The sequence below is a fragment of the Denticeps clupeoides genome, chromosome 1, assembly GCF_900700375.1.
Source record: "Denticeps clupeoides chromosome 1, fDenClu1.1, whole genome shotgun sequence".
Classification (NCBI taxonomy): Eukaryota; Metazoa; Chordata; class Actinopteri; order Clupeiformes; family Denticipitidae; genus Denticeps; species Denticeps clupeoides.
In genome coordinates this window covers 40,476,287-40,500,632 of record NC_041707.1, presented here as the reverse complement: position 1 = coordinate 40,500,632, position 24,346 = coordinate 40,476,287, and the positions used below count along the sequence as shown (strand labels likewise).

At 40.4% G+C, this 24,346-nt stretch overlaps 2 protein-coding genes across 6 annotated transcripts; both read right to left on the bottom strand.

The window, feature by feature from the left end:
• Window positions 1–1,366: 1,366 nt before the first annotated feature.
• LOC114793938 (low affinity immunoglobulin gamma Fc region receptor II-like) lies at window positions 1,367–5,385 on the bottom strand. The gene is made up of 7 exons (XM_028986119.1): window positions 5,279–5,385; window positions 4,649–4,684; window positions 4,161–4,445; window positions 3,268–3,537; window positions 2,495–2,596; window positions 2,113–2,163; window positions 1,367–1,688 (listed from the first exon to the last, which is right to left on the bottom strand). The coding sequence occupies exons 1-7, from the start codon at window positions 5,307–5,309 to the stop codon at window positions 1,633–1,635; spliced, it is 831 nt and encodes a 276-aa protein (XP_028841952.1). The 5' UTR covers window positions 5,310–5,385; the 3' UTR covers window positions 1,367–1,632.
• Window positions 5,386–12,102: 6,717 nt separating this feature from the next.
• On the bottom strand, window positions 12,103–23,583 carry LOC114793758 (low affinity immunoglobulin gamma Fc region receptor II-like). Of its 5 annotated transcripts, none has more exons than XM_028985916.1 (9): window positions 16,846–16,869; window positions 16,437–16,489; window positions 16,109–16,237; window positions 15,862–15,897; window positions 15,383–15,658; window positions 14,471–14,740; window positions 13,250–13,351; window positions 12,868–12,918; window positions 12,103–12,453 (listed from the first exon to the last, which is right to left on the bottom strand). In XM_028985916.1, coding segments are annotated over exons 3-9 (792 nt in total). In that variant the 5' UTR covers window positions 16,110–16,237; window positions 16,437–16,489; window positions 16,846–16,869; the 3' UTR covers window positions 12,103–12,397. The 5 variants fall into 5 exon arrangements, with proteins under 5 accessions (XP_028841749.1, XP_028841729.1, XP_028841741.1 ...); XM_028985899.1 differs by lacking the exons at window positions 12,103–12,453; window positions 12,868–12,918; window positions 13,250–13,351; ... (3 more) ...; window positions 16,109–16,237; window positions 16,437–16,489 and adding exons at window positions 16,265–16,343; window positions 18,406–18,456; window positions 18,804–18,905; ... (3 more) ...; window positions 22,519–22,554; window positions 23,163–23,583 and having other exon boundaries at window positions 16,846–16,887; XM_028985896.1 differs by lacking the exons at window positions 15,862–15,897; window positions 16,109–16,237; window positions 16,437–16,489; window positions 16,846–16,869 and adding exons at window positions 22,031–22,315; window positions 22,519–22,554; window positions 23,163–23,583.
• Between the last annotated feature and the right edge of the window lie 763 nt (window positions 23,584–24,346).

The following is a 24,346-nucleotide window of genomic DNA, read 5'->3' as shown; positions in this document are numbered from 1 at the left end:
TCTACCTCTATGTACCATCCAACTGCACGCATCAGGTTCAAAATACTGATGCTGGCCTACAAAGCCAAACATGGAGTAGCACCATCCTACCTCACAGCCCTTATTACACCTCGCACTGCACCTTGTATACTCCAAGCCTCCAGTACTGCTCGCTTGGTCCCTCCATCTCTGAAGGTAAAAGGAAGATGCTCATCTAGACTCTTCTCCGTCTTGGCCCCACGGTGGTGGAATGAACTTCCCCTCGAGATCTGAACAGCTCAGTCACTGAGCACTTTCAAACGACAGCTCAAGACCTTCCTCTTTAGAGATTATTTAGATGAACTTGTAACCTTCTTATTGTCTGACTTCTGTATAGAAACTAGAACAATAAATAGAGTGAATAAAAAGGATTTATAGTTGAGGGTCCTAGTGAACCAGAACTGATCACTTCATCGATGGTGACATGGAAGCATGTTGTAAGTCGCTATGGATAAGGGCGTCTGCCAAATGCCTTAAATGTAAATGTATATAATTAAGTTTTAAAGTGGTTGAAAAAAATCATAACCCTCTAGGGATCATGTATCAAAAAAGTATTGCGTTAAAAAGTGGTTGAAATAAATTTCGGAGCCAAAAATATTTAGGTTGAAAATTGGAAGAAAAAAAAGTGACATGGTAAGAAAAAAATGTGGTGCTTCCTCATGCTTCACATCCAGCAGGTCTCAGGTCAGGCCGCTTCCATTGTCACCAGACCAGTTTTTTTCTCTTCCACATGGCTTATTTTTTTTTTCTATCACTTTTCAACCTAAATATTATTTTTCTACTACATGACCCCTAGGGGGCACCCTTACAATTACTAAGACTAACATGCCTCCCAAGTTAGTGATGTGTGGATCTCAGGGACTGTTTGAGTCGACATGAATAGACAGTCAAATGTTGCAACCCATTACACAACCTCATATAATTAATTAATGAACTAATTAATTAATCAATTACGTTTTTGCTATTTCTTTGTTTCATTTATGCATCCTTATTGTCTTCACTGAGTTAAATTGGCAGTATAAAGACTAGTACATTTTACATTTACATTTACGGCATTTATCAGACGCTCTTATCCAGAGCGACTTACAATCAGTAGTTACAGGGACAGTCTCCCTGGAGCAATTTAGGGTTAAGTGTCTTGCTCAGGGACACAATGGTAGTAAGCGGGATTTGAACCCGGGTCTTCTGGTTCATAGGCGAGTGTCTTACCCACTAGGCTACTACCACCCAGTAAAGATGCCATAGTCATATTCTTAAGTGTGCTTCTGGATATGCAGATAAGTTGTTATTGTATGGACATTCTTGACAAAAACATTTTTTTTATTCAGCATAAGCATATATAGGCATGTCATTTATAAAAATTAATTTGATGTTTAATTCATTAGACGTAATGTTATAGCCATGCAGAGCAAACAGGAAAGCATTATCTTGTAGCCCATTGCAGAGGGTTTACTTGAGCGACTCAATAATTGAGTGTCTCTGATCTGACAGCATCAGAGGAATTTAAAATAAATGAAATGAAAGCTAGAACATGTCATCTTTTCCAGACTCTGCCTGTCCTCCTTTCTTCTTCTCTCATGCTGTATTTTATTTAGATGAGGTGCATGCAGGCTATTAAACAGCCACATTTAAATATCGACGGTCGGTCACGTCAGCTTGGGCTTCATAATCTATTGGAGAAAACCAGATGGAAATATTTCAGATCTGCGTAATGTACTTCATTTTTAGGAACCTTACAAGCCGCTGCTGACAGCTAAAACATTAGTCACTTCCTTTTCTAGTCAGTCTGTAATAAAAAGCAAATCAATGTGGTCAATAGACATTTCCAGGACTTTTTCCCACCAAAAACGAGTCTCAATGTAACATGTACCAGCCTTGGTCAGCTTAGATCTTCCCATGTTGCACTACACCTGATTCATGCCAAGAACTGGATGGTAACAAGTACAGAGGCTGAATCAACTGGTTGATGATAGAGAGTTACCTTTAAATTCTGTCCTCTTAAAATAGTGTTACTGTCATGCAACCAAGTAATTTTTTATAAATGATTTATTTATAAAAGATTTGGGGAATTAAATTATTGTGCTATTTTCATACCTTCTATGCTTTGGCCCGATGCTTTGTCGGATTCACATGCACAGATTGTTCCTATGGAAGTGAAGAGTGGAAATGAAGGGATTGTTAAACACTGCAGCACAACACATGGTGACAGTCACAGACAACAAATCATCTATTAACCATCATAATCATCATCAATATGGATAAAAACTGTGTAACAACCAGTTTATGATGACACATTTCTGAACGTTGGAGCAAATACTTTATAAAGCGTAACGTACCTACATTACAAGAACATATCTGGAATTCATGAAACATTTTCCACTCTGGTTCTTGTCATTACACACTGTTGATTTGAGGGGCGGGGGGGATTTTACTGTCTATACTCCAATTACACCAGTGAGGCAGAAGAGTTTCTCACCTCGAACCTTGACAATGAGGACCACGGTGAGCAGCAGGTACACAGAAACAACAGCTAGAGAACTAGCCAGTCTGAGTCTCCAAGACCAGGAGTTTATAGTTACTATAGACAAAGAGAGAGAGAGACAGAGAGAAGGAGAGAATTTCGTTTTTTTTTTAGCATTTACTTTTTTATTTCTGTCACCTTCTGTTAACTGTGTTGAAGCGTCAGTTAATATTCAGGCTGAAGACAGGGACAAAACACCTTTAGAAGCCAACACAGATATGTGTTGAACCCAAGATAGTGAGGGTTCATTAAAACATGGAAAAATTAATGGAACTTAAAAAAAAATCCGTAAGAACCTTGGATATCTCGTTTTACCAGTATTATGCAAACTTTAAAGTCATAGCCAGTAAAGATTCTCATTTAAACCCAAAGCAAGTTACTATGTTGCAATGGTCTGAAATGGTATGAAAATCTCAGAAAAAAACTAAGCTGTAAAAACTGTTAGTTTGGTTAAATTACCATTTCCAACTAACATTAACTTCAACATTTAACATGTAATTTGTTTCCCTATATGAGCCCTGTGTAATACGGAGTCTACAGAGCAGTTATCCAACACAAAGCTGAGGTGTTCCCCACGTTGCCTGCCCTGTCCCACCTTGTCCCGCCCCGTCCTGAGGAACTGGCTGGGCTGTCCTGCGATAAAGGAACTGGGATGTTCTTTGCTCACTATATGCAAGGCATATATACATGCGATATGTATTGAATTCAATATACTGATGAGTATTTACCCTGGGAAGAAACTGTGAAACTGGAGCTGGTGGAGCTCATCTTGGGACGACCTGCTCTTCTTCCACTACAACCGTACTGACCAGCCTCATCAGGGAGAGAGATGTTGATGGTCCTACTGGTCTTACTGGTAATTAAAGTCCTGTCTCTGTACCAGAAGTACTGTTCCCAGTCTGTGTACTTAGGTGTTATATCACACCTCAGCGTGACCGTATCTCCAGAGTAGAAAGGTCTCTGTGGAGACATTAGAGTCACTGTGGGTTCAGGAAGTTCTGCGGAGACACAGGAAACTCTGATATGAGAGCAGATAGAAATACATACAAACTGATGCAGTAACAAAAACCAAGACAATATTTCAACTGAACATGGTAGGTCAGGTTATGATAAATATATAGACTCCTATACATGGTTCTAGAACCTTTTATTACTGGTTGAAGGAGAGGTCATCCTACATCCAAACCAAACCTTCATCAGAGTTAACTGCAGATTTCATGTTAAAATATCATATTTGAGCTACTGGAGATGATTGAGCTGCTGCCATGTTCACCTGTCTGCTCTGTACTGTATCCTATTATCCTGCCATAATGAGAACAGGACTTCTTCAGGAAAAGGAGCTTCTTCAGCTTCCCATCGTAAGGAAATGAGACGCGTCACCAGATATCTGAACATGTGACGTTAATGACACTGTTAATGACCTAACAAGGTCCTATTCATGGTCCTGAACGAGGAACGCGTCTTTAATGAGCTGCAGAAAACCTCTCCTGTACTTTTCAGGTCCTGAATTTGATCATCCCTGCTTTAAACTGTTCATAGGATCTCCTGAGTGTCACTATGACCAACAATAAAATACATATAATTACACTTTATTAGTACAAAAAAGCAATAAAATACAAACCTGACACAATCACATGAAGTCGATCACCTTCAGTATCAATACCATATCTCTCACACCAGTAGGATCCACTGTCTGATTTTTTTTTTACAGAAGTGATGTTATAATTATTCTCCTTAATCCAAAATGTAAGGTGCTGTTCATGATCCTGATGTTCCGGCTTCATATAAAACTTGTACCTCCCTGTAGGTTCACTCTTTGGTTCTGTGTCACATATTAAAGTGACAGAATCTCCAGGGAAGATCTGTGTTCTGCTGGGTTCTAGTCTGAGAACCGTCTTGATCTCCCCTGTAGAAAAACATCAGATCATCACTTCATCAGAACATGACCTACACAGGCAGCTGATACGACATGAAATATTGTTTTTATGAGCACAGACTCCCTCATATTGAATTCTTGTGTTGAAGAAATGAATGTAGATGAAGATGAGGGACAGAAATGTAGATTTATGTAAGAACGTCAGCAGGAACATCGGAGTTTAAATCTCTCACCTTGAGAAAGTGCAGAGTGGACGACTGAAGTCAGCACTGAAACCCAGAGAAAGAGAGACTTTAATCAACCTAAAGCCATCAGTCCATAAAGCTGCTGATGTGTGAGTGTCGTGTCGAGGGACGACATCGTTCACTAATGACAGTGGGGGGAGGCGGCCTGGTGACCGTTTATAGACATGAATATTGTTCCTCCATTTCGAGGAGACACTGTGAGAAGAAGATGATGGTTATGATGATATTCCTGCACTTTTTCAAACTCTCAGATATTCGCCTCATGCAGCTAAATGAAGGGAGAGAGAATCCACTTTTCTTCAGGTTCCATTTAACCTCCACAACGTGCTTCATGAAGAAACATGCTGTTAATTCCGCTGCTCATCATGTTCTTCACGTCAGATCATACGGAACAAAAGGCCATTTCATCATTTCATCTCTAATGCAGCTCGGTCTCTAGCTGCACTTGATTCTTTAATTCACTTTTTCAGTCTTCGTCGTACCTCAGTCATCATCATTTGACCAATTCTGACCTGCTGACCCTCAGTTTTAAAAATGGTGTCTCTGTAACTGTAATTAGAAATGAACACACACACACACACACACACACACACACACACACACACAGGCAGTACTCACACAGCAGCAGGTGTAGTATATTGAGCTCCATGCTGTCTTCTTACTGACTGAATCTTCTTCAAGAAAACATTCAAGTGCGAGTCAGAAAAAAGAAAAGCAGAAGATGAACAGATCTGATGATGATGATGATGATGATGGGTTTCACTTCCCCCTTTTCAGGAAATAGCCAACAGTGTTATGAAACGGTTTGCCACCAGTCTATAAAATGTTAGTTATAGTGGCTGGTGTAGTGAGGGAACACTACACCAGAGACACTCAGGGTTAAGTGTCTTGGTGAGGGACACAATGGTAGTAGGTGGGGTTTGAACCTGGGACTTTGTGGTTCGAATCCCACTTACTACCATTGTGTCCCTGAGCAAGACACGTAACCCTGAGTGTCCCCAGGGGGGGACTGTCCCTGTAACTACTGATTGTAAGTCGCTCTGGATAAGGGCGTCTGATAAATGCTGTAAATGTAAATGTAAATCTTGCATTCACACCATCTGCAGGTGAAGATCAGGTCTTTAAATTAGGTTTCTGAGAAGATAACTTCCACCACTAAATAAATCTAAATCTTTAGATGGAGTAATCTTGCCTTCACGCCATCTGCAGGTTAAGATAAGGTCCTTAAAACAAGGCTTCTGAGAAGATACTTTCCAACACTAAATAAAACTAAATATTTAGTTGGAGGAATCTTGCCGTCACACCATCTGCAGGTGGAGATCAGGTCTTTAAACAAAGTTTCTGAGAAGATACCTTCCATCACTGAATAAACCTACTTTAGATGGAGGAGTCTTGCCTTCACGCATGTGAAGGAAAAGATCAGGTCTTCAAAGAAGGCTTCTGAGAAGATACCTTCCACCACTGAACAAATCTACTTTAGATGAAGGAATCTTGCATTCATGCTGTCTGCAGGTGAAGATCCGGTCCTTAAACGAGGTTTCTGAGAATATTAATTCCACCACTGAATCAATACTTTATTTGGAGGAATCTTGCCACCACGCTGTCTGCAGGTGAAGTTCAGATCCTTAAACTAGGTTTCTGAGAAGATAACCTCCTTTACTGAATAAATCTTAATCTTTAGATGGAGGAATCATTCAATCACACCATCTGCAGGTGAAGATCAGGTCCTTAAATGAGGTTTTTGGAAAGATAACTTCCACCACTGAAAAAATCCAAATCTTTAGGTGGAGGAATCATGCAATCACACCATCTGCAGGTGAAGTTCAGGTCTTTAAACAAGTTTTCTGAGAAGAAACCTTCCACCACTGAATAACTCTACTCTGGATGGAGAAATCTTGTATTAATGTTGTTTGCAGGAGAAGATCAGGTCCTTAAATTAGGTTTTTGAAAAGATAACTTCCGCCACTGAAAAAAATTTAGATGGAGGTTTCTTGCATTCATGCCGCCTGCAAGTGAAGATCACTTCCTTAAACAAGGTTTCTGAGAAGATACCATCCTTAACAAAAAAAATCCAAATATTTAGATGGAGGAATCTTGCAATCTGCAGGTCTGCAGGTGTAGATCAGGTCCTTAAACTACGTTTTGTAGAAGATACCTTTCACCACTGAATGGAGATGGAGGAATCTTGGATTCACTTTGTCTGCAGGTCAAGATCAGGTCCTTAAATGAGGTTTCTGAGAAGATACCTTTCACAACTAAATAAATCTAAATCTTTAGATGGAAGAATCTTGCGTTCGCACCGTCTGCAGGTGTAGATCAGATCTTTAAATGAGGTTTCTGAGCAGATACTTTGGATGGAGGAATCTTGCATTCATGCTGTCTGCCGGTGAATTTCAGGTCCTTAAACGAGGTTTCTGAGAAGATACCTTCCACCACTGAATAAATATTAATCTTTAGATGGAGGAATAATTCAATGACACCATCTTCAGGTGAAGATCGGGTCCTTAAACTAGGTTTCTGAGAAGATACCTTCTACCACTGAATAAATCTACTTCAGATGGAGGAGACTCGCATTCACAATGCCTGCAGCTGAAGATCAGGTGAATAAATTTCCTTTACATGGAGGAATCTTGATTTCACGCATCTGCAGGTGAAGATCAGGTCCTTAAATGAGACGTCTGAGAAGATTCTTTCTACCACTAAGCAAATCTACTTTAGATGGAGGAGTCTCGCTTTCACATATCTGCAGGCGAAGATCAGTTCTTTAAAAATGGTTTCTGAGAAGATAACTTCCTCCACAGAATAAATCTGTTTTATATGAAATCTTCTTGCATTCACGCAGTCTGCAGGTTAAGATCAGGTTCTTAAACTAGGTTTCTGAGAAGATACCTTCCATCACTGAATAAATCTACTTTAGATGGAGGAATTTTGCATTCACGCATCTGCAGGTGAAGATCAGGTCCTTAAAAGAGGTTTATGAGAAGATTCCTTCCACCACAGAATAAATCTACTTCAGATGGAGGAGACTTGCATTCACAATACCTGCAGCTGAAGATCAGGTCCTCAAACGAGTTTTCTGAGAAGATACCTTCAACAACTGATTAAATCTACTTTTGATGGAGGAATCTTGCATTTACGCCGCCTGCAGGTGAAGATCAGGTCTTTAAATGAGGTTTCTAAAAAGATACCCTCCACCACTAAATAAATTTACTTTAGATGAAGGTATCTTGCATTCACACATCTGCAGGTTAAGATAGGGTCCTTAAAACAAGGCTTCTGAGAAGATACTTTCCAACACTAAATAAATCTAAATATTTAGATGGAGGAATCTTGTCGTCACACCATCTGCAGGTGAAGATCAGGTCTTTAAACAAAGTTTCTGAGAAGAGACCTTCAACCACTGAATAAATCTACTTTAGAGTCTCGCATTCACGCATCTGCAGGCAATGAGCAGGTCTTTAAACAAGGTTTCTGAGAAGTATAACTGAACCTTTGAATAAATCTACTTTAGATGGAGATATCTTGCATTCACGCCGCTTGCAGGTGAAGATCAGCTCTTTAAACAAGGCTTCTGAGAAGATAACTTCCAACACTGAATAAATCTACTTTGGATGGAGGTTTCTTGCAATCATACCGTCTGCAGGTGAAGATCAGGTCTTTAAACAAGGTTTCTTAGAAGATACCATCCACAACTAAATAAATCTAAATCTTTATATGGAGGAATCTTGCATTTACGCCGCCTGCAGGTGAAGATCAGGTCTTTAAATGAGGTGTAAAACGTGTGGTGAGTTGAGAGAACAGAGTGTAGAAAAGTCTTTCTCTACCCTCACAAAAGCACTGTATTCAAACATTCCAACTTGATGTTACCTGGCAGAAAGAGGCATGGCACAATAGAGGTTAAAAAGTGAACAGTTTCTAATTTATTAACGCCGGTAAATTATTATTGCAATTACATGTGAATATTGTATGTAAAAAGGTACCAAGGTTACAGAGAAAACAAAAATGAGAAGAAAGAGTAAAGGGGGAGAGAGATAGAAAGAGGCAGAGCCATGTGAAAAAATTAGATGATAGAGCAGGCTCGAAAAACGCAAAATCCGGTTTCGATGGAAAGCCAGCTGGGGAAAGACCTTTATACCCCTGGCCTACAGCAAGTTGTCACAGACCAATCAGAACCTGTTGTTTCTGATGTCACGCCCCCGGTGCCTCCCATCTGGGTAAGACAAAGAGAATGGGCGGTCCCGACGGCCGACACCTCACACGTTTGGCTCGGGGGCCTCCTGTCTGGGGAAGACAAAGAGGGTAGGCGGTCCCGACGGCCGGCAGCTCACATGTTTACCTCGGGGGATGTTGCCGTGCAGTTGGACAAAGGGATGCAAAAACGGAGGTGTTGAATCTTCTTGCATAACAACGGCACAGGAATGTCACATTTCTTCTTACAGACGGCCGCTATGCAAAACAAAATGTAGCATCTGCGTAGGATCACAGATGGCCGATCTTCAAAGACCCTTTTAACCTTTGACATTTACATATAAATTAAAAACATGGACCCTAAGCCTACACTTATATTGAAGCTGGATTGTCCCATCTTCCCCCACTGTCGCAAACATGATGCTAAACAGATTGGGGCTCCAAGCTTCAAAGCATTCCAGAGACCTCCTGTCGGGCTCCACCCTTGCAATACACAATCACGCACACACTTAAACACATTTTCTGTATCTTGTGCTAGGAATATGTGATTATAAGTGGATCCCGTATATGCATGCGTTGTGTGTACGTTCCCTTGTATGAATGATACTAGTTACAACTTTCTATTTTGCATTAGGTAAACTAATTACCTATACTTGTGTATCTCTAGTGTATTTCCACTTTCCTATCTCCTAAAGGTCCCTTTCTTGGTATCAGAAGGAACATCTCTTTACTACTGAAACAGTGATGCATACTATGTGATCACAAAATGCATCATACAATTTCTACAAGGTAGAAATTGTAACAGCAGTGAACTGCAGTTTCTCTCTGAGCGAACAATAAAACCCCCATTAGGTCGTAAAAGCCAAGACAAAGAAGGTTTCTCCCGCCAAAAATTGACACTTGTGATTGGCCATTCAGGCCACATTGTGGGCGTGCCAGGAAAGCCCCTGCCACGCGTAGCTCAGAAAACTTTTCCTCCCTTCTGAGACACATTTCTTTTTCAACACTTTTAATCTTCAGCAAGTTTTTACCTTCAAGTAACTTCAAGGAAAACCTCCAGCTCTCGCTTAAAGGTCGAGAATCTTAACCGTACTGCATCAGGACTCTTTTGCAGAAACAAGGACCAATGCAAGTAAAGTTCATAACTATTTGGATGCGTGTTTAAAACCCTTTTTAAGGTGAACCTTGATTCTCTGATGATTCTCATTAGGCTGTGGTTAATTGATGTGTAATACTGCCATTCTCTTTTCATCACGTTCCTTTATCCTGCGTGAATATGTTTGTTTATTTGTTGTATGTTAGCTATAGCCTTGTGTAAGAATGGACATCACAGGAGCATGCTTTTGTTTTGCCTAGCGGCCATCGCAGGACCATGCCTTTGTTTTGCATAGCGACCGTCTACAAGAAGATATGTGACATTCCTTTGCCAATTGTTGTACATGAAGATTCAACACCTCTGTTTTACATGCTTTTGTCTGACGGCAACGTGTGAAGTGTCGGCCGTCAGGACCGCCCACTCTCTTTGTCTTCCCCAGATGGGAGGTACGGGGGGGATGACATCAGAAACAACAGGTTCTGATTGGTCCAGTTACAACTTCCTGTAGGCCAGTGACAACTTCCTGTAGGCCAGGGGTATAAAGGTCTGCTCACATGTGGAAAAGGGACTGAGCGTTCTTGCTCAGGGGTTTTCCATCGGAAGCCGGAAGGCTTCTGAGTCTTTTTCTCTTCTCCCATTTTTTCTCATGGCTTTTTCTCTCCCTCTCTTTCTCTCTCCCTCTTTACTCTTTCTTCTTATTTCTGTTTTCTCTGTAACATTGGTACCTTTTTACATTCAATATTCACATGTAACTACAATAATTATTTACCCGTGTTAATAAATTAGAAACTGTTCACTTTTAACCTCTATTGTGCCATGCCTCTTTCTGCCAGGTAACATCAAATTGGAGTGGTTTGAATACAGTGCTTTTGTGTGGAGGGAGAAAGAGTTTTTCAAGACACTCTGCTCTCTCACCCCACACCACATGGTCTTTTTTACACTTGTTTTTACTACCATTGTGTCCCTGAGCAAGACATTTAACCCTAAATTGCTCCAGGGAGACTGTCCCTGTAACTACTGATTGTAAGTCGCTCTGGATAAGGGCGTCTGATAAATGCCATAAATGTAAAATGTAAATGTAAATGTTTGTTTCTGTGTGCTGCTCACAATCTGGTGTCACTGAACGTTCATCCTTTAAGCTACATGCCTAATTACTGCTAGCACTGCAGAGTGGGAAAAGTTATTTTCCTTGGCCAGGGAATAACCTTTTCTAGAATTGATAAATAATTATATTATCTGCTCGGTGGACGGACAGATCAAGTAATTGTAATATTAATTCTGCTACAGTTTATCCTAAAATTTATCTAAATGTTTATTATTAATTATAACCAGATATAATTAATTATAAATATTTCCCTTTGAGCGAATTTGTTACAAAAAGCATGGTCCTGCGACGCCCCGTCGTTTCTAAAATGATACCTTCCACCACTGATTAAATTTACTTTTGATGGAGGAATCTCGCATTCACACATCTGCAGGTCAAGATCTCAGGCCTCTTGCATTGTCACCAGACCAGTTTTTTCCTCTTCCACATGGCTTGATTTTTTTTCTATCACTTTTCAACCTAAATATTATTTTTCTACTATATGACCCCTAGGGGGCTCCCTTACAATTACTAAGACTAACATGCCCCCAAGTTAGTGATGTGTGGATCTCAGGGACTGTTTGAGTCGACATGAATAGACAGTCAGAAAACTGAGCAGGTCAACCCAGCAACAAGACTGGCCCACCCATCCATGAGGGACAAAGAACAGTTTTGCATTTGAATTCTATTGTATTTTTATTTAGCATAAGCACTGCACCCCGTTTACTCCAAGCCTCCAGTACTGCTCGCCTGGTCCCTCCATCTCTGAAGGTAAAAGGAAAACATTCATCTAGACTCTTCTCTGTCTTGGCCCCTCAGTGGTGGAATGAAATTCCCCTCGAGGTCAGAACAGCTCAGTCACTGAGCACCTTCAAACAACAGCTCAAGACCTTCCTCTTTAAAGAATATTTAGATTAAATTGTAATTTTCTTGTTGTCGAACTTTGTGTACAGAATCTACAACAGAGTGAATAAAATAGATGTATTCATAGTTGGGGTCCTAGTGAACCGGAATTGATCTCTTCATCGATGGTAACTTGAAAGCACGTTGTAAGTCACTCTGGATAAGGGCGTCTGCCAAATGCCGTAAATCTAAATGTAAAGGCATTTCATTTATAATAATTAATTAGAGTTTTAATTCATTAGACGTAAAGTTATAGCCATGCAGAGCAAACAGGAAAGCATTATCTTGCATTGCAGAGGGTTTACTTGAGCGACTCAATAATTGAGTGTCTCTGATCTGACAGCATCAGAGGAATTTAAAATAAATGAAATGAAAGCTAGAACATGTCATCTTTTCCAGACTCTGCCCGTCCTCCTTTCTTCTTCTCTCATGCTGTATTTTATTTAGATGAGGTGCATGCAGGCTATTAAACAGCCACATTTAAATATCGACGGTCGGTCACGTCAGCTTGGGCTTCATAATCTATTGGAGAAAAACAGATGGAAATATTTCAGATCTGCGTAATGTACTTCATTTTAAGGAACCTTACAAGCCGCTAAAACATTAGTCACTTCCTTTTCTAGTCAGTCTGTAATAAAAAGCAAATCAATGTGGTCAATAGACATTTCCAGGACTTTTTCCCACCAAAAACGAGTCTCACTGTAACATGTACCAGCCTTGGTCAGCTTAGATCTTCCCACGTTGCACTACACCTGATTCATGCCAAGAACTGGATGGTAACAAGTACAGAGGCTGAATCAACTGGTTGAGGATAGAGAGTTACCTTTAAATTCTGTCCTCTTAAAATAGTGTTACTGTCATGCAACCAAGTAATTTTTTATAAATGATTTATTTATAAAAGATTTGGGGAATTAAATTATTGTGCTATTTTCATACCTTCTATGCTTTGGCCCGATGCTTTGTCGGATTCACATGCACAGATTGTTCCTATGGAAGTGAAGAGTGGAAATGAAGGGATTGTTAAACACTGCAGCACAACACATGGTGACAGTCACAGACAACAAATCATCTATTAACCATCATAATCATCATCAATATGGATAAAAACTGTTTAACAACCAGTTTATGATGACACATTTCTGAACGTTGGAGCAAATACTTTATAAAGCGTAACGTACCTACATTACAAGAACATATCTGGAATTCATGAAACATTTTCCACTCTGGTTCTTGTCATTACACACTGTTGATTTGAGGGGCGGGGGGGATTTTACTGTCTATACTCCAATTACACCAGTGAGGCAGAAGAGTTTCTCACCTCGAACCTTGACAATGAGGACCACGGTGAGCAGCAGGTACACAGAAACAACCGCTAGAGAACTAGCCAGTCTGAGTCTCCAAGACCAGGAGTTTATAGTTACTATAGACAAAGAGAGAGAGAGAGAGGGAGAGAGAGAGAGAAGGAGAGAATTTTTTTTAGCATTTACTTTTTTATTTCTGTCACCTTCTGTTAACTGTGTTGAAGCCTCAGTTAATATTCAGGCTGAAGTCAGGGACAAAACACCTTTAGAATCCAACACAGATATGTGTTGAACCCTAGATAGTCAGGGTTCATTAAAACATGGAAAAATTCATGGAATTTGAAAAAATATTTTTCCAGGTCTTGAAAAGTTTTGAAATCTAAATTTTTTTTATAAAGTTCTGGAAAAGTCATTGAAATGTGACTGACTAATTTATGTATAATAAAGTACATAGTTCCTTTCAGAATGCGCAAGAAACGTTTTTCTACGTTTGCAACTACAACGTTTAAAACTAGCGCAGGTCTATTTTATCTTTTCTGGCTTTACGTAGTGAACAGCATCATGTGGTGCTGCGTGTGTCGCTTCCATATTCCAGAACTTTCTCAGCCACGTGACTCCTTTTAAAAGTCACGTAAACTACAGTGGATGATCTATGCCGAAACATGATTGGTCCATTTTATTTTAACAATATTTTGGTAAATTAAACATTTTCTGGTTTTGTTTTTCACAAATTTGCACAAAAAATATATATGGTCAGGATAATTTGCCTTAGAGTTAAGGACACGTCATGGAGAAACCCTGGAATTTTTTTTAGAAAATGCGTAAGAACCTTGGATATCTCGTTTTACCAATAAAGTTATGCAAACTTTAAAGTCATAGCCAGTAAAGATTCTCATTTAAACCCAAAGCAAGTTACAATGTGTCAATGGTCTGAAATGGTCTTAAATCCCCCCAAAAAAACTAAGCTGTAAAAACTGTTAGTTTGGTTAAATTACCATTTCCAACTAACGTTAACTTCAACATTTAACATGTAATTCGTTTCCCTATATGAGCCCTGTGTAATACGGAGTCTACAGAGCAGTTATCCAACACAAAGCTGAGGTGTTCCCCATGTTGCCGTCCTGAGGAACTGGCTGGGCTGTCCTGCGATAAAGGAACTGGGATGTTCTTTGCTCACTATATGCAAGGCATATATACATGCGATATGTAATGAATTCAATTTAGAGATGAGTATTTACCCTGGGAAGAAACTGTGAAACTGGAGCTGGTGGAGCTCATCTTGGGACGACCTGCTCTTCTTCCACTACAACTGTACTGACCAGCCTCATCAGGGAGAGAGATGCTGATGGTCCTACTGGTCTTATTGGTAATACAAGTCCTGTCTCTGTTCCACAAGTACAGTTCCCAGTCTGTGTACTGAGGTGTTATATCACAACTCAGAGTGACCGTATCTCCAGAGTAGAAAGGTCTCTGTGGAGACACTACAGTCACTGTGGGTTCAGGCAGTTCTGCGGAGACACAGGAAACTCTGATATGAGAGCAGATAGAAATACATACAAACTGATGCAGTGGCAAAAACCAAGACAATATTTCAACTGAACATGGTAGGTCAGGTTATGATAAATATATTAGATAACGGGTGGAGTAGCTGATCAGTGGAGGTCTGGTACGGATTTATAGATGAACTTTCCAGAAATAAATAAAGACCCCTATACATGGTTCTAGAAACGTTTATTACTGGTTGAAGGAGAGGTCATCCAACATCCAAACCAAACCTTCATCAGAGTGAGTTAAGTGCAGATTTCATGTTAAAATATCATATTTGAGCTACTGGAGATGATTGAGCTGCAGCCATGTTCACTTGTCTGCTCTGTACTGTATCCTATTATCTTGCCATAATGAGAACAGGACTTTAACAGGACACGTGACGTTAATGACTCTGTTAATGACCTAACAAGGTCCTATTCATGGTCCTGAACGAGGAACGTGTATTTAATGAGCTGCAGAAAACCTCTCCTGTACTTTTCAGGTCCTGAACTTGACCATCCCTGCTTTAAACTGTTCATAGGATCTCCTGAGTGTCACTATGACCAACAATAAAATACATATAATTACACTTTATTAGTACAAAAAAGCAATAAAATACTGACCTGACACAATCAGATAAAGTCGATCACCAACAATATTATCTCTCCTACACCTGTAGGATGCACTATCTGATTTTTTTACAGAACTGATGTTATAATTATTCCACGTAATCCAATCTGTAAGGTCCTGATCTTGATCTTGATGTTCCGGCTTCTTATAAAACTTGTACCACACTGCAGGTTGTGTCTTTGGTTCTGTGTCACATATTAAAGTGACAGAATCTCCAGGGAAGATCTGTGTTCTGCTGGGTTCTAGTCTGAGAACCGTCTTGATCTCCCCTGTAGAAAAACATCAGATCATCACTTCATCAGAACATGACCTACACAGGCAGCTGATACGACATGAAATATTGTTTTTATGAGCACAGACTCCCTCATAGTGAATTCTTGTGTTGAAGAAATGAATGTAGATGAAGATGAGGGACAGAAATGTAGATTTATGTAAGAACGTCAGCAGGAACATCGGAGTTTAAATCTCTCACCTTGTGAAAGTGCAGAGTGGACGACTGAAGTCAGCACTGAAACCCAGAGAAAGAGAGACTTTAATCAACCTAAAGCCATCAGTCCATAAAGCTGCTGATGTGTGAGTGTCGTGTCGAGGGACGACATCGTTCACTAATGACAGTGGGGGGAGGCGGCCTGGTGACCGTTTATAGACATGAATATTGTTCCTCCATTTCGAGGAGACACTGTGAGAAGAAGATGATGGTTATGATGATAATCCTGCACTTTTTCTCAGATATTCGTCTCATGCAGCTAAATGAAGGGAGAGAGAATCCACTTTTCTTCAGGTTCCATTTAACCTCCACAACGTGCTTCATGAAGAAACATGCTGTTAATTCCGCTGCTCATCATGTTCTTCACGTGAGATCATACGGAACAAAAGGCCATTTCATCATTTCATCTCCGTTCTTCTCCAGTCCTCTCTAATGCAGCTCGGTCTCTAAAAATGGTGTCTCTGTAACTGTAATTAGAAACACACACACACACACACACACACACACACACACACACACACACACACACACACACACACACACACACAGGCAGTACTCACACAGCAGCAGGTGTAGTATATTGAGCTCCATGCTGTCTTCTTACTGACTGAATCTTCCTCAAGAAAACGTTCAAGTGCGAGTCAGAAAAAAGAAAAGCAGGAGATGAACAGATCTGATGATGATGATGAGTTTAACTTCCTTTTTCATGAAATAGCCAACGGTGCTATAAACCAGTCTATAAAATGTTAGTTGTAATGAATGGTGTAGTGAGGGAACGACGATTTGATCCCCCTGGAGACACTCAAGGTTAAGTGTCTTGCTGAGGGACACAATGGGTTTGAATCTGGGACTTTGTGGTCGTCTGGTTCATAGGCAGGTGTTGTTACCAACTAAGCTAGTACCAGTCCACACCAAAAAACATGCACAGTCCCCTGATTGTACGTCACAGTCCCCCTCCCCTGTACTCACCTTGTCTATGGGAAGGAATCACACACCATTCCAACCGAATTCCTGCGTTTGCACAGAAAGTGAATAAAAAAAAGTGAAACGTGAAACCACAGCATCCAGTGAAACGTGTCCTCTGTATTTAGCCATCACCCTTGGTGAGCAGTGGACAGCCAGGACAGATGATAGAAGATACCTTCCATCACAGAATAAATCTACTTTAGATGGAGGAGTCTCGCCTTCACGCCGTTTGCAGGTGAAAATGGTTAGAAAAAAAAAATCCGGAACCCTCTAGAGATCATGTTGTAGAAAAATAATTTTTAGTTAAAATGTGATAGAAGAAAAAAGTGACAGGGTTCCTCATGCTTCACATCCAGCACTTTTCAACCTAAATATTATTTTTCTACTATATGACCCCTAGGGGGCACCCTTACAATTACTAAGACTAACATGCCCCCCAAGTTAGTGATGTGTGGATCTCAGGGACTGTTTGAGTCGACATGAATAGACAGTCAAATGTTGCAACTCATTACACACCCTCATATAATTAATAGATTTATTTATTCATTCATTAAAACAACGTTTTTGCTATTTCTTTGTTTCATTTATGCATGCATAGGGTATTCACTGAGTTAAATTGGCAGTATGAAGACTAATAAAAGATGCCATAGTCATATTCTTAAGTGTGCTTCTGGATATGCAGAAGCACACTTTATGGACATTCATGACAAAAACACAGAAGCTAAGAAAACTGAGCAGGTCAACCCAGCAACAAGACTGGCCCACCCATCCATGAGGGACAAAGAACAGTTTTGCATTTCAATTCTATTGTATTTTTATTTAGCATAAGCATATATAGGCATGTCATTTATAATAATTAATTAGAGTTTTAATTCATTAGACGTAAAGTTATAGCCATGCAGAGCAAACAGGAAAGCATTATCTTGCATTGCAGAGGGTTTACTTGAGCGACTCAATAATTGAGTGTCTCTGATCTGACAGCATCAGAGGAATTTAAAATAAATGAAATGAAAGCTAGAACATGTCATCTTTTCCAGACTCTGCCTGTCCTCCTTTCTTCTTCTCTCATGCTGTATTTTATTTAGATGAGGTGCATGCAGGCTATTAAACAGCCACATTTAAATATCGACGGTCGGTCACGTCAGCTTGGGCTTCAAAATCTATTGGAGAAAACCAGATGGAAATATTTCAGATCTGCGTAATGTACTTCATTTTTAGGAACCTTACAAGCCGCTAAAACATTAGTCACTTCCTTTTCTAGTCAGTCTGTAATAAAAAGCAAATCAATGTGGTCAATAGAAATTTCCAGGACTTTTTCCCACCAAAAACGAGTCTCACTGTAACATGTACCAGCCTTGGTCAGCTTAGATCTTCCCACGTTGCACTACACCTGATTCATGCCAAGAACTGGATGGTAACAAGTACAGAGGCTGAATCAACTGGTTGAGGATAGAGAGTTACGTTTAAACTCTGTCCTATGAAAATAGTGTTACTGTCATGCAATTGAGTAAATGTTTTTATAAATGAGAAAGATTTGGGGAATTAAATTAGCTATTTTCATACCTTCTATGCTTTGGCCCGATGCTTTGTCGGATTCACATGCACAGATTGTTCCTATGGAAGTGAAGAGTGGAAATGAAGGGATTGTTAAACACTGCAGCACAACACATGGTGACAGTCACGGACAACAAATTATCTATTAACCATCATAATCATCATCAATATGGATAAAAACTGTTTAACAACCAGTTTATGATGACACATTTCTGAATGTTGGAGCAAATAAAGCATATGAAGTGTAACGTACCTACAGTCTCTCATTATAAGCTATGGAACATATCTGGAATTCATTAAACATTTTCCACTCTGGTTCTTGTCATTACACACTGTTGATTTGAGGGGCGGGGGGGATTTTACTGTCTATACTCCAATTACACCAGTGAGGCAGAAGAGTTTCTCACCTCGAACCTTGACAATGAGGACCACGGTGAGCAGCAGGTACACAGAAACAACCGCTAGAGAACTAGCCAGTCTGAGTCTCCAAGACCAGGAGTTTATAGTTACTATAGACAAAGAGAGAGAGAGACAGAGAGAAGGAGAGAATTACGTTTTTTTTTTAGCATTTACTTTTTTATTTCTGTCACCTTCTGTTAACTGTGTTGAAGCCTCAGTTAATATTCAGGCTGAAGTCAGGGACAAAACACCTTTAGAATCCAACACAGATATGTCTTGAACCCTAGATAGTCAGGGCTCATTAAAATATGGAAAAATTCATGGAACTTAAAAAAAAATTCCAGGTCTTGAAAAGCGCAAAAAAATAAATAAATTATATATATATATTTAGGAAAAGTCATTGAAATGTGACTGACTAATTTATGTATAATAAAGTACATAGTTCCTGTAAGACTGCGCAAGAAACATTTTACTACGTTTGCAACTACAACGTTTAAAACTAGCGCAGGTCTATTTTATCTTTTCTGGCTTTACGTAGTGAACAGCATCATGTGGTGCTGCGTGTGTCGCTTCCATATTCCAGAACTTTCTCAGCCACGTGACTCCTTTTAAAAGTCACGGAAAATACAGCGGATGATCTATGCCGAAACATGATTGGTCAATTTTATTTTAACAATATTTTGGTAAATTAAACTTTTGGTTTTTTGCTTTTTCTCAAATTTGGACAAAAAATTTCAGAGAACATATGGTCATGATAATTTGCCTTAGAGTTATGGAAAAGTCATAGAGAAACCCTGGAATTTTTTTTAGAAAATGTGTAAAAACCTTGGATATCTTGTTCTACCAGTATTATGCAAACTTTAAAGTCATAGCCAGTAAAGATTTAAACCCAAAGCAAGTTACAATGTGCAATGGTCTGAAATCCTCCGAAAAAAAATAAGCTGTGAAGACCATTAGTTTGGTTAAATTACCATTTCCAGTTAACATTAACTTCAACATTTAACATCTAATATGCTCCCCTATATGATCCCTGTGTAATACGGAGTCTACAGAGCAGTTATCCAACACAAAGCTGAGGTGTTCCCCACGTTACCCTACAGCGCTGTAAATGGAAGTGCACCTGGGGCAGTGGTGGCCTAGCGGTTAAGGAAGCGGCCCCATAAACAGAAGGTTGATGGTTCGAATCCCGATCCGCCAAGGTGCCACTGAGCAAAGCACCGTCCCCACACACTGCTCCCTACACACACACGCGTGTCATCGTTGCCCACTGTTCACTCAGGGTGATGGAGATGAAAATGCAGATGAAAAATTTCACTGTGCGCACCGTGTGCTGTGCTGCTGTGTATCACATGTGACAATCACTTCACTTTACTCTCTTATATCAACTAGCATTATACACTACTAGCTAGCTACTCTCCGGCACGCCCTGTCAGATCTGCAAATGAAATGAGACCGAAAATTCCCTCTTCACGGGGTCTCCATTTCCTGTCAACTCTGTTCTCCTTAGTTGTCCCTGGCCGGTGGAACAACTTGTCCTGCTCCACTCGAGTAGCCGAGACTACCACCACCTTTAAGAAGCAGTTGACAACCCTCTTATTCAAATAGTATTTCAGAAAAATCGAACACTAACACACACACATGCACAAACACTGCACAAAATGTAAAAATTTTCCTCGTCTAGCACTTAACAATTTCCGAGCATGTTCTTTTTCTGACAAGTTAGGCCTTATCGGGTCTCTTAGATTGTAAACTCAAAATCTGTAGAAATCGAACAAGAATTGCTGGTGTCTTCCTCTTGTAAGTCTCCTTGGATAAAAGCGTCTGCTTAATAAAGTAAAGTAAAGTAAAGTAACCTGCCCCGTCCCGATCATACAGGATCCACGAGGAACTGGCTGGGCTGTCCTGCGGTAAAGGAACTGGGACGTTCTTTGCTGACTATATGCAAGGCGTTGGACTTGTGGAGAAAGGGCAGTGAGCAGCGACTGCATACATCTCTACTTGACCCACACAGCAACCAACACAGAGGACTTTGTTTCAGCGCTAGGCGTGGTGGCTCATTTCTAACCAGTCTTAATTTGCGTTCATTAAACTCTTTTACCCTGGACAGAACCTGTGGAACTGGCGCTGGTAGAACTCATCTGGGGATGTACAGTCAGTGCTGGTGTAGGCAGGTCTGTGGGAATAATAATCACACACATGTTAACTCTGAATTAAAATGAATGTTATATGCAATATGTATTGATTTCAATATAGAGATGAGTATTTACCCTGGTAAGAAACTGTGAAACTGGAGCTGGTGGAGCTCATCTTGGGACGACCTGCTCTTCTTCCACTACAACTGTACTGACCAGCCTCATCAGGGAGAGAGATGTTGATGGTCCTACTGGTCTTACTGGTAATACAAGTCCCGTCTCTGTACCAGAAGTACAGTTCCCAGTCTGTGTACTGAGGTGTTATATCACAACTCAGAGTGACCGTATCTCCAGAGTAGAAAGGTCTCTGTGGAGACACTACAGTCACTGTGGGTACAAGTTCTGTGGAGAAATAGGAAACTCTGATATGAGAGCAGATATAAATACATACAAACTGATGCAGTAGCAAAAACCAAGACAATATTTCAACTGAACATGGTAGGTCAGGTTATGATAAATATATTAGATAACGGGTGGAGTATCTGATCCATGGAGGTCTGGTACGGATTTATAGATGAACTTTCCAGAAATAAATAAAGACCCCTATACATGGTTCTAGAAACTTGTATTACTGGTTGAAGGAGAGGTCATCCAACATCCAAACCAAACCTTCATCAGAGTGAGTTAACTGCAGATTTCATGTTAAAATATCATATTTGAGCTACTGGAGATGATTGAGCTGCTGCCATGTTCACCTGTCTGCTCTGTACTGTATCCTATTATCCTGCCATAATGAGAACAGGACTTCTTCAGGAAAAGGAGCTTCTTCAGCTTCCCATCGTAAGGAAATGAGACGCGTCACCAGATATCTGAACATGTGACGTTAATGACACTGTTAATGACCTAACAAGGTCCTATTCATGGTCCTGAACGAGGAACGCGTCTTTAATGAGCTGCAGAAAACCTCTCCTGTACTTTTCAGGTCCTGAACTTGACCATCCCTGCTTTAAACTGTTCATAGGATCTCCTGAGTGTCACTATGACCAACAATAAAATACATATAATTACACTTTATTAGTACAAAAAAGCAATAAAATACAAACCTGACACAATCACATGAAGTCGATCACCTTCAGTATCAATACCATATCTCTCACACCAGTAGGATCCACTGTCTGATTTTTTTTTTACAGAAGTGATGTTATAATTATTCTCCTTAATCCAAAATGTAAGGTGCTGTTCATGATCCTGATGTTCCGGCTTCATATAAAACTTGTACCTCCCTGTAGGTTCACTCTTTGGTTCTGTGTCACATATTAAAGTGACAGAATCTCCAGGGAAGATCTGTGTTCTGCTGGGTTCTAGTCTGAGAACCGTCTTGATCTCCCCTGTAGAAAAACATCAGATCATCACTTCATCAGAACATGACCTACACAGGCAGCTGATACGACATGAAATATTGTTTTTATGAGCACAGACTCCCTCATATTGAATTCTTGTGTTGAAGAAATGAATGTAGATGAAGATGAGGGACAGAAATGTAGATTTATGTAAGAACGTCAGCAGGAACATCGGAGTTTAAATCTCTCACCTTGTGAAAGTGCAGAGTGGACGACTGAAGTCAGCACTGAAACCCAGAGAAAGAGAGACTTTAATCAACCTAAAGCCATCAGTCCATAAAGCTGCTGATGTGTGAGTGTCGTGTCGAGGGACGACATCGTTCACTAATGACAGTGGGGGGAGGCGGCCTGGTGACCGTTTATAGACATGAATATTGTTCCTCCATTTCGAGGAGACACTGTGAGAAGAAGATGATGGTTATGATGATATTCCTGCACTTTTTCAAACTCTCAGATATTCGCCTCATGCAGCTAAATGAAGGGAGAGAGAATCCACTTTTCTTCAGGTTCCATTTAACCTCCACAACGTGCTTCATGAAGAAACATGCTGTTAATTCCGCTGCTCATCATGTTCTTCACGTCAGATCATACGGAACAAAAGGCCATTTCATCATTTCATCTCCGTTCTTCTCCAGTCCTCTCTAATGCAGCTCGGCCTCTAGCTGCACTTGATTCTTTAATTCACTTTTTCAGTCTTCGTCGTACCTCAGTCATCATCATTTGACCAATTCTGACCTGCTGACCCTCAGTTTTAAAAATGGTGTCTCTGTAACTGTAATTAGAAATGAACACACACACACACACACACACACACACACACACAGGCAGTACTCACACAGCAGCAGGTGTAATATATTGAGCTCCATGCTGTCTTCTTACTGACTGAATCTTCTTCAAGAAAACGTTCAAGTGCGAGTCAGAGAAAAGAAAAGCAGGAGATGAACAGATCTGATGATGATGATGATGATGGGTTTCACTTCCCCCTTTTCGGGAAATTGCCAACAGTGTTATGAAACGATTTACCAACATTCTATAAAATCTTAGTTATAAAAACTGGTGTAGTGAGGAAAAGACAATTTGATCCCCCTGGAGACACACACGGACAGGTGTAGGTGGGGTTTGAACCTGGGACTTTGTGGTCGTCTGGTTCATAGGCAGGTGTTGTTACCAACTAAGCTAGTACCAGCCCACACCAAAAAACACACACACACCATTATGTCCTGGTCCCCCTCCCCTGTACACACCACGTCTACTTCCACCACTGAATGACCCAGGTTCAAATACCTTAGTACCATTTTGTCCCTGAGCAAGACACTTAACCCTGAGTGTCTCCAAGGGGGGACTGTCTCTGAAACTACTGATTGTAAGATGCTCTGGATACGGCACCCAGTGAAATGTGTATTTAACCATCACCCTTGGTGAGCAGTGGACACCCAGGACAGGCGCCCAGGGAGCAGTGTGTGGGACATCAGTGGCACCTTGGCGGCTCGGGATTCGAACCGGCAACCTTCTGATTACGAGTTTGTTTTCTTTACCAGCTACGCCAACCCCTACCCCGAGACCTTCTCGGCTGATGCAGGGAACCAAACTGGGTTTTACAAGGAACCGAGCAGGAACACGTACCTGGTGACACAAACGGCGCTGGAACACAGACTGGACTCAGGGACGTTTATAACAAACTACAGGTGACAACAATTACGGTACGAATGACACCGAACATCAGGAAGAATCCGTCCCAGAGCGCCAGATAACACAGTATTTTCAAACAACTAGAACGTAAAATTTAGACACGTTTTTCATCCACAATCATGAAGACGCTGAATCCTACTGATCTTATATATTCTGATGCCATCGTATCTCACATTTGCAAAATGGAAAAATTGTTTGGTAGAATAGAAGTGCTGCACCCTTATCCAGAAGATACCTTCCACCACTCAATAAATCCAAATCTTTAGATGTAGGAGTCTACCATTCACGCATCTGCAGGTGAAGATAAGGTCCTTAAACAAGGCTTCTGAG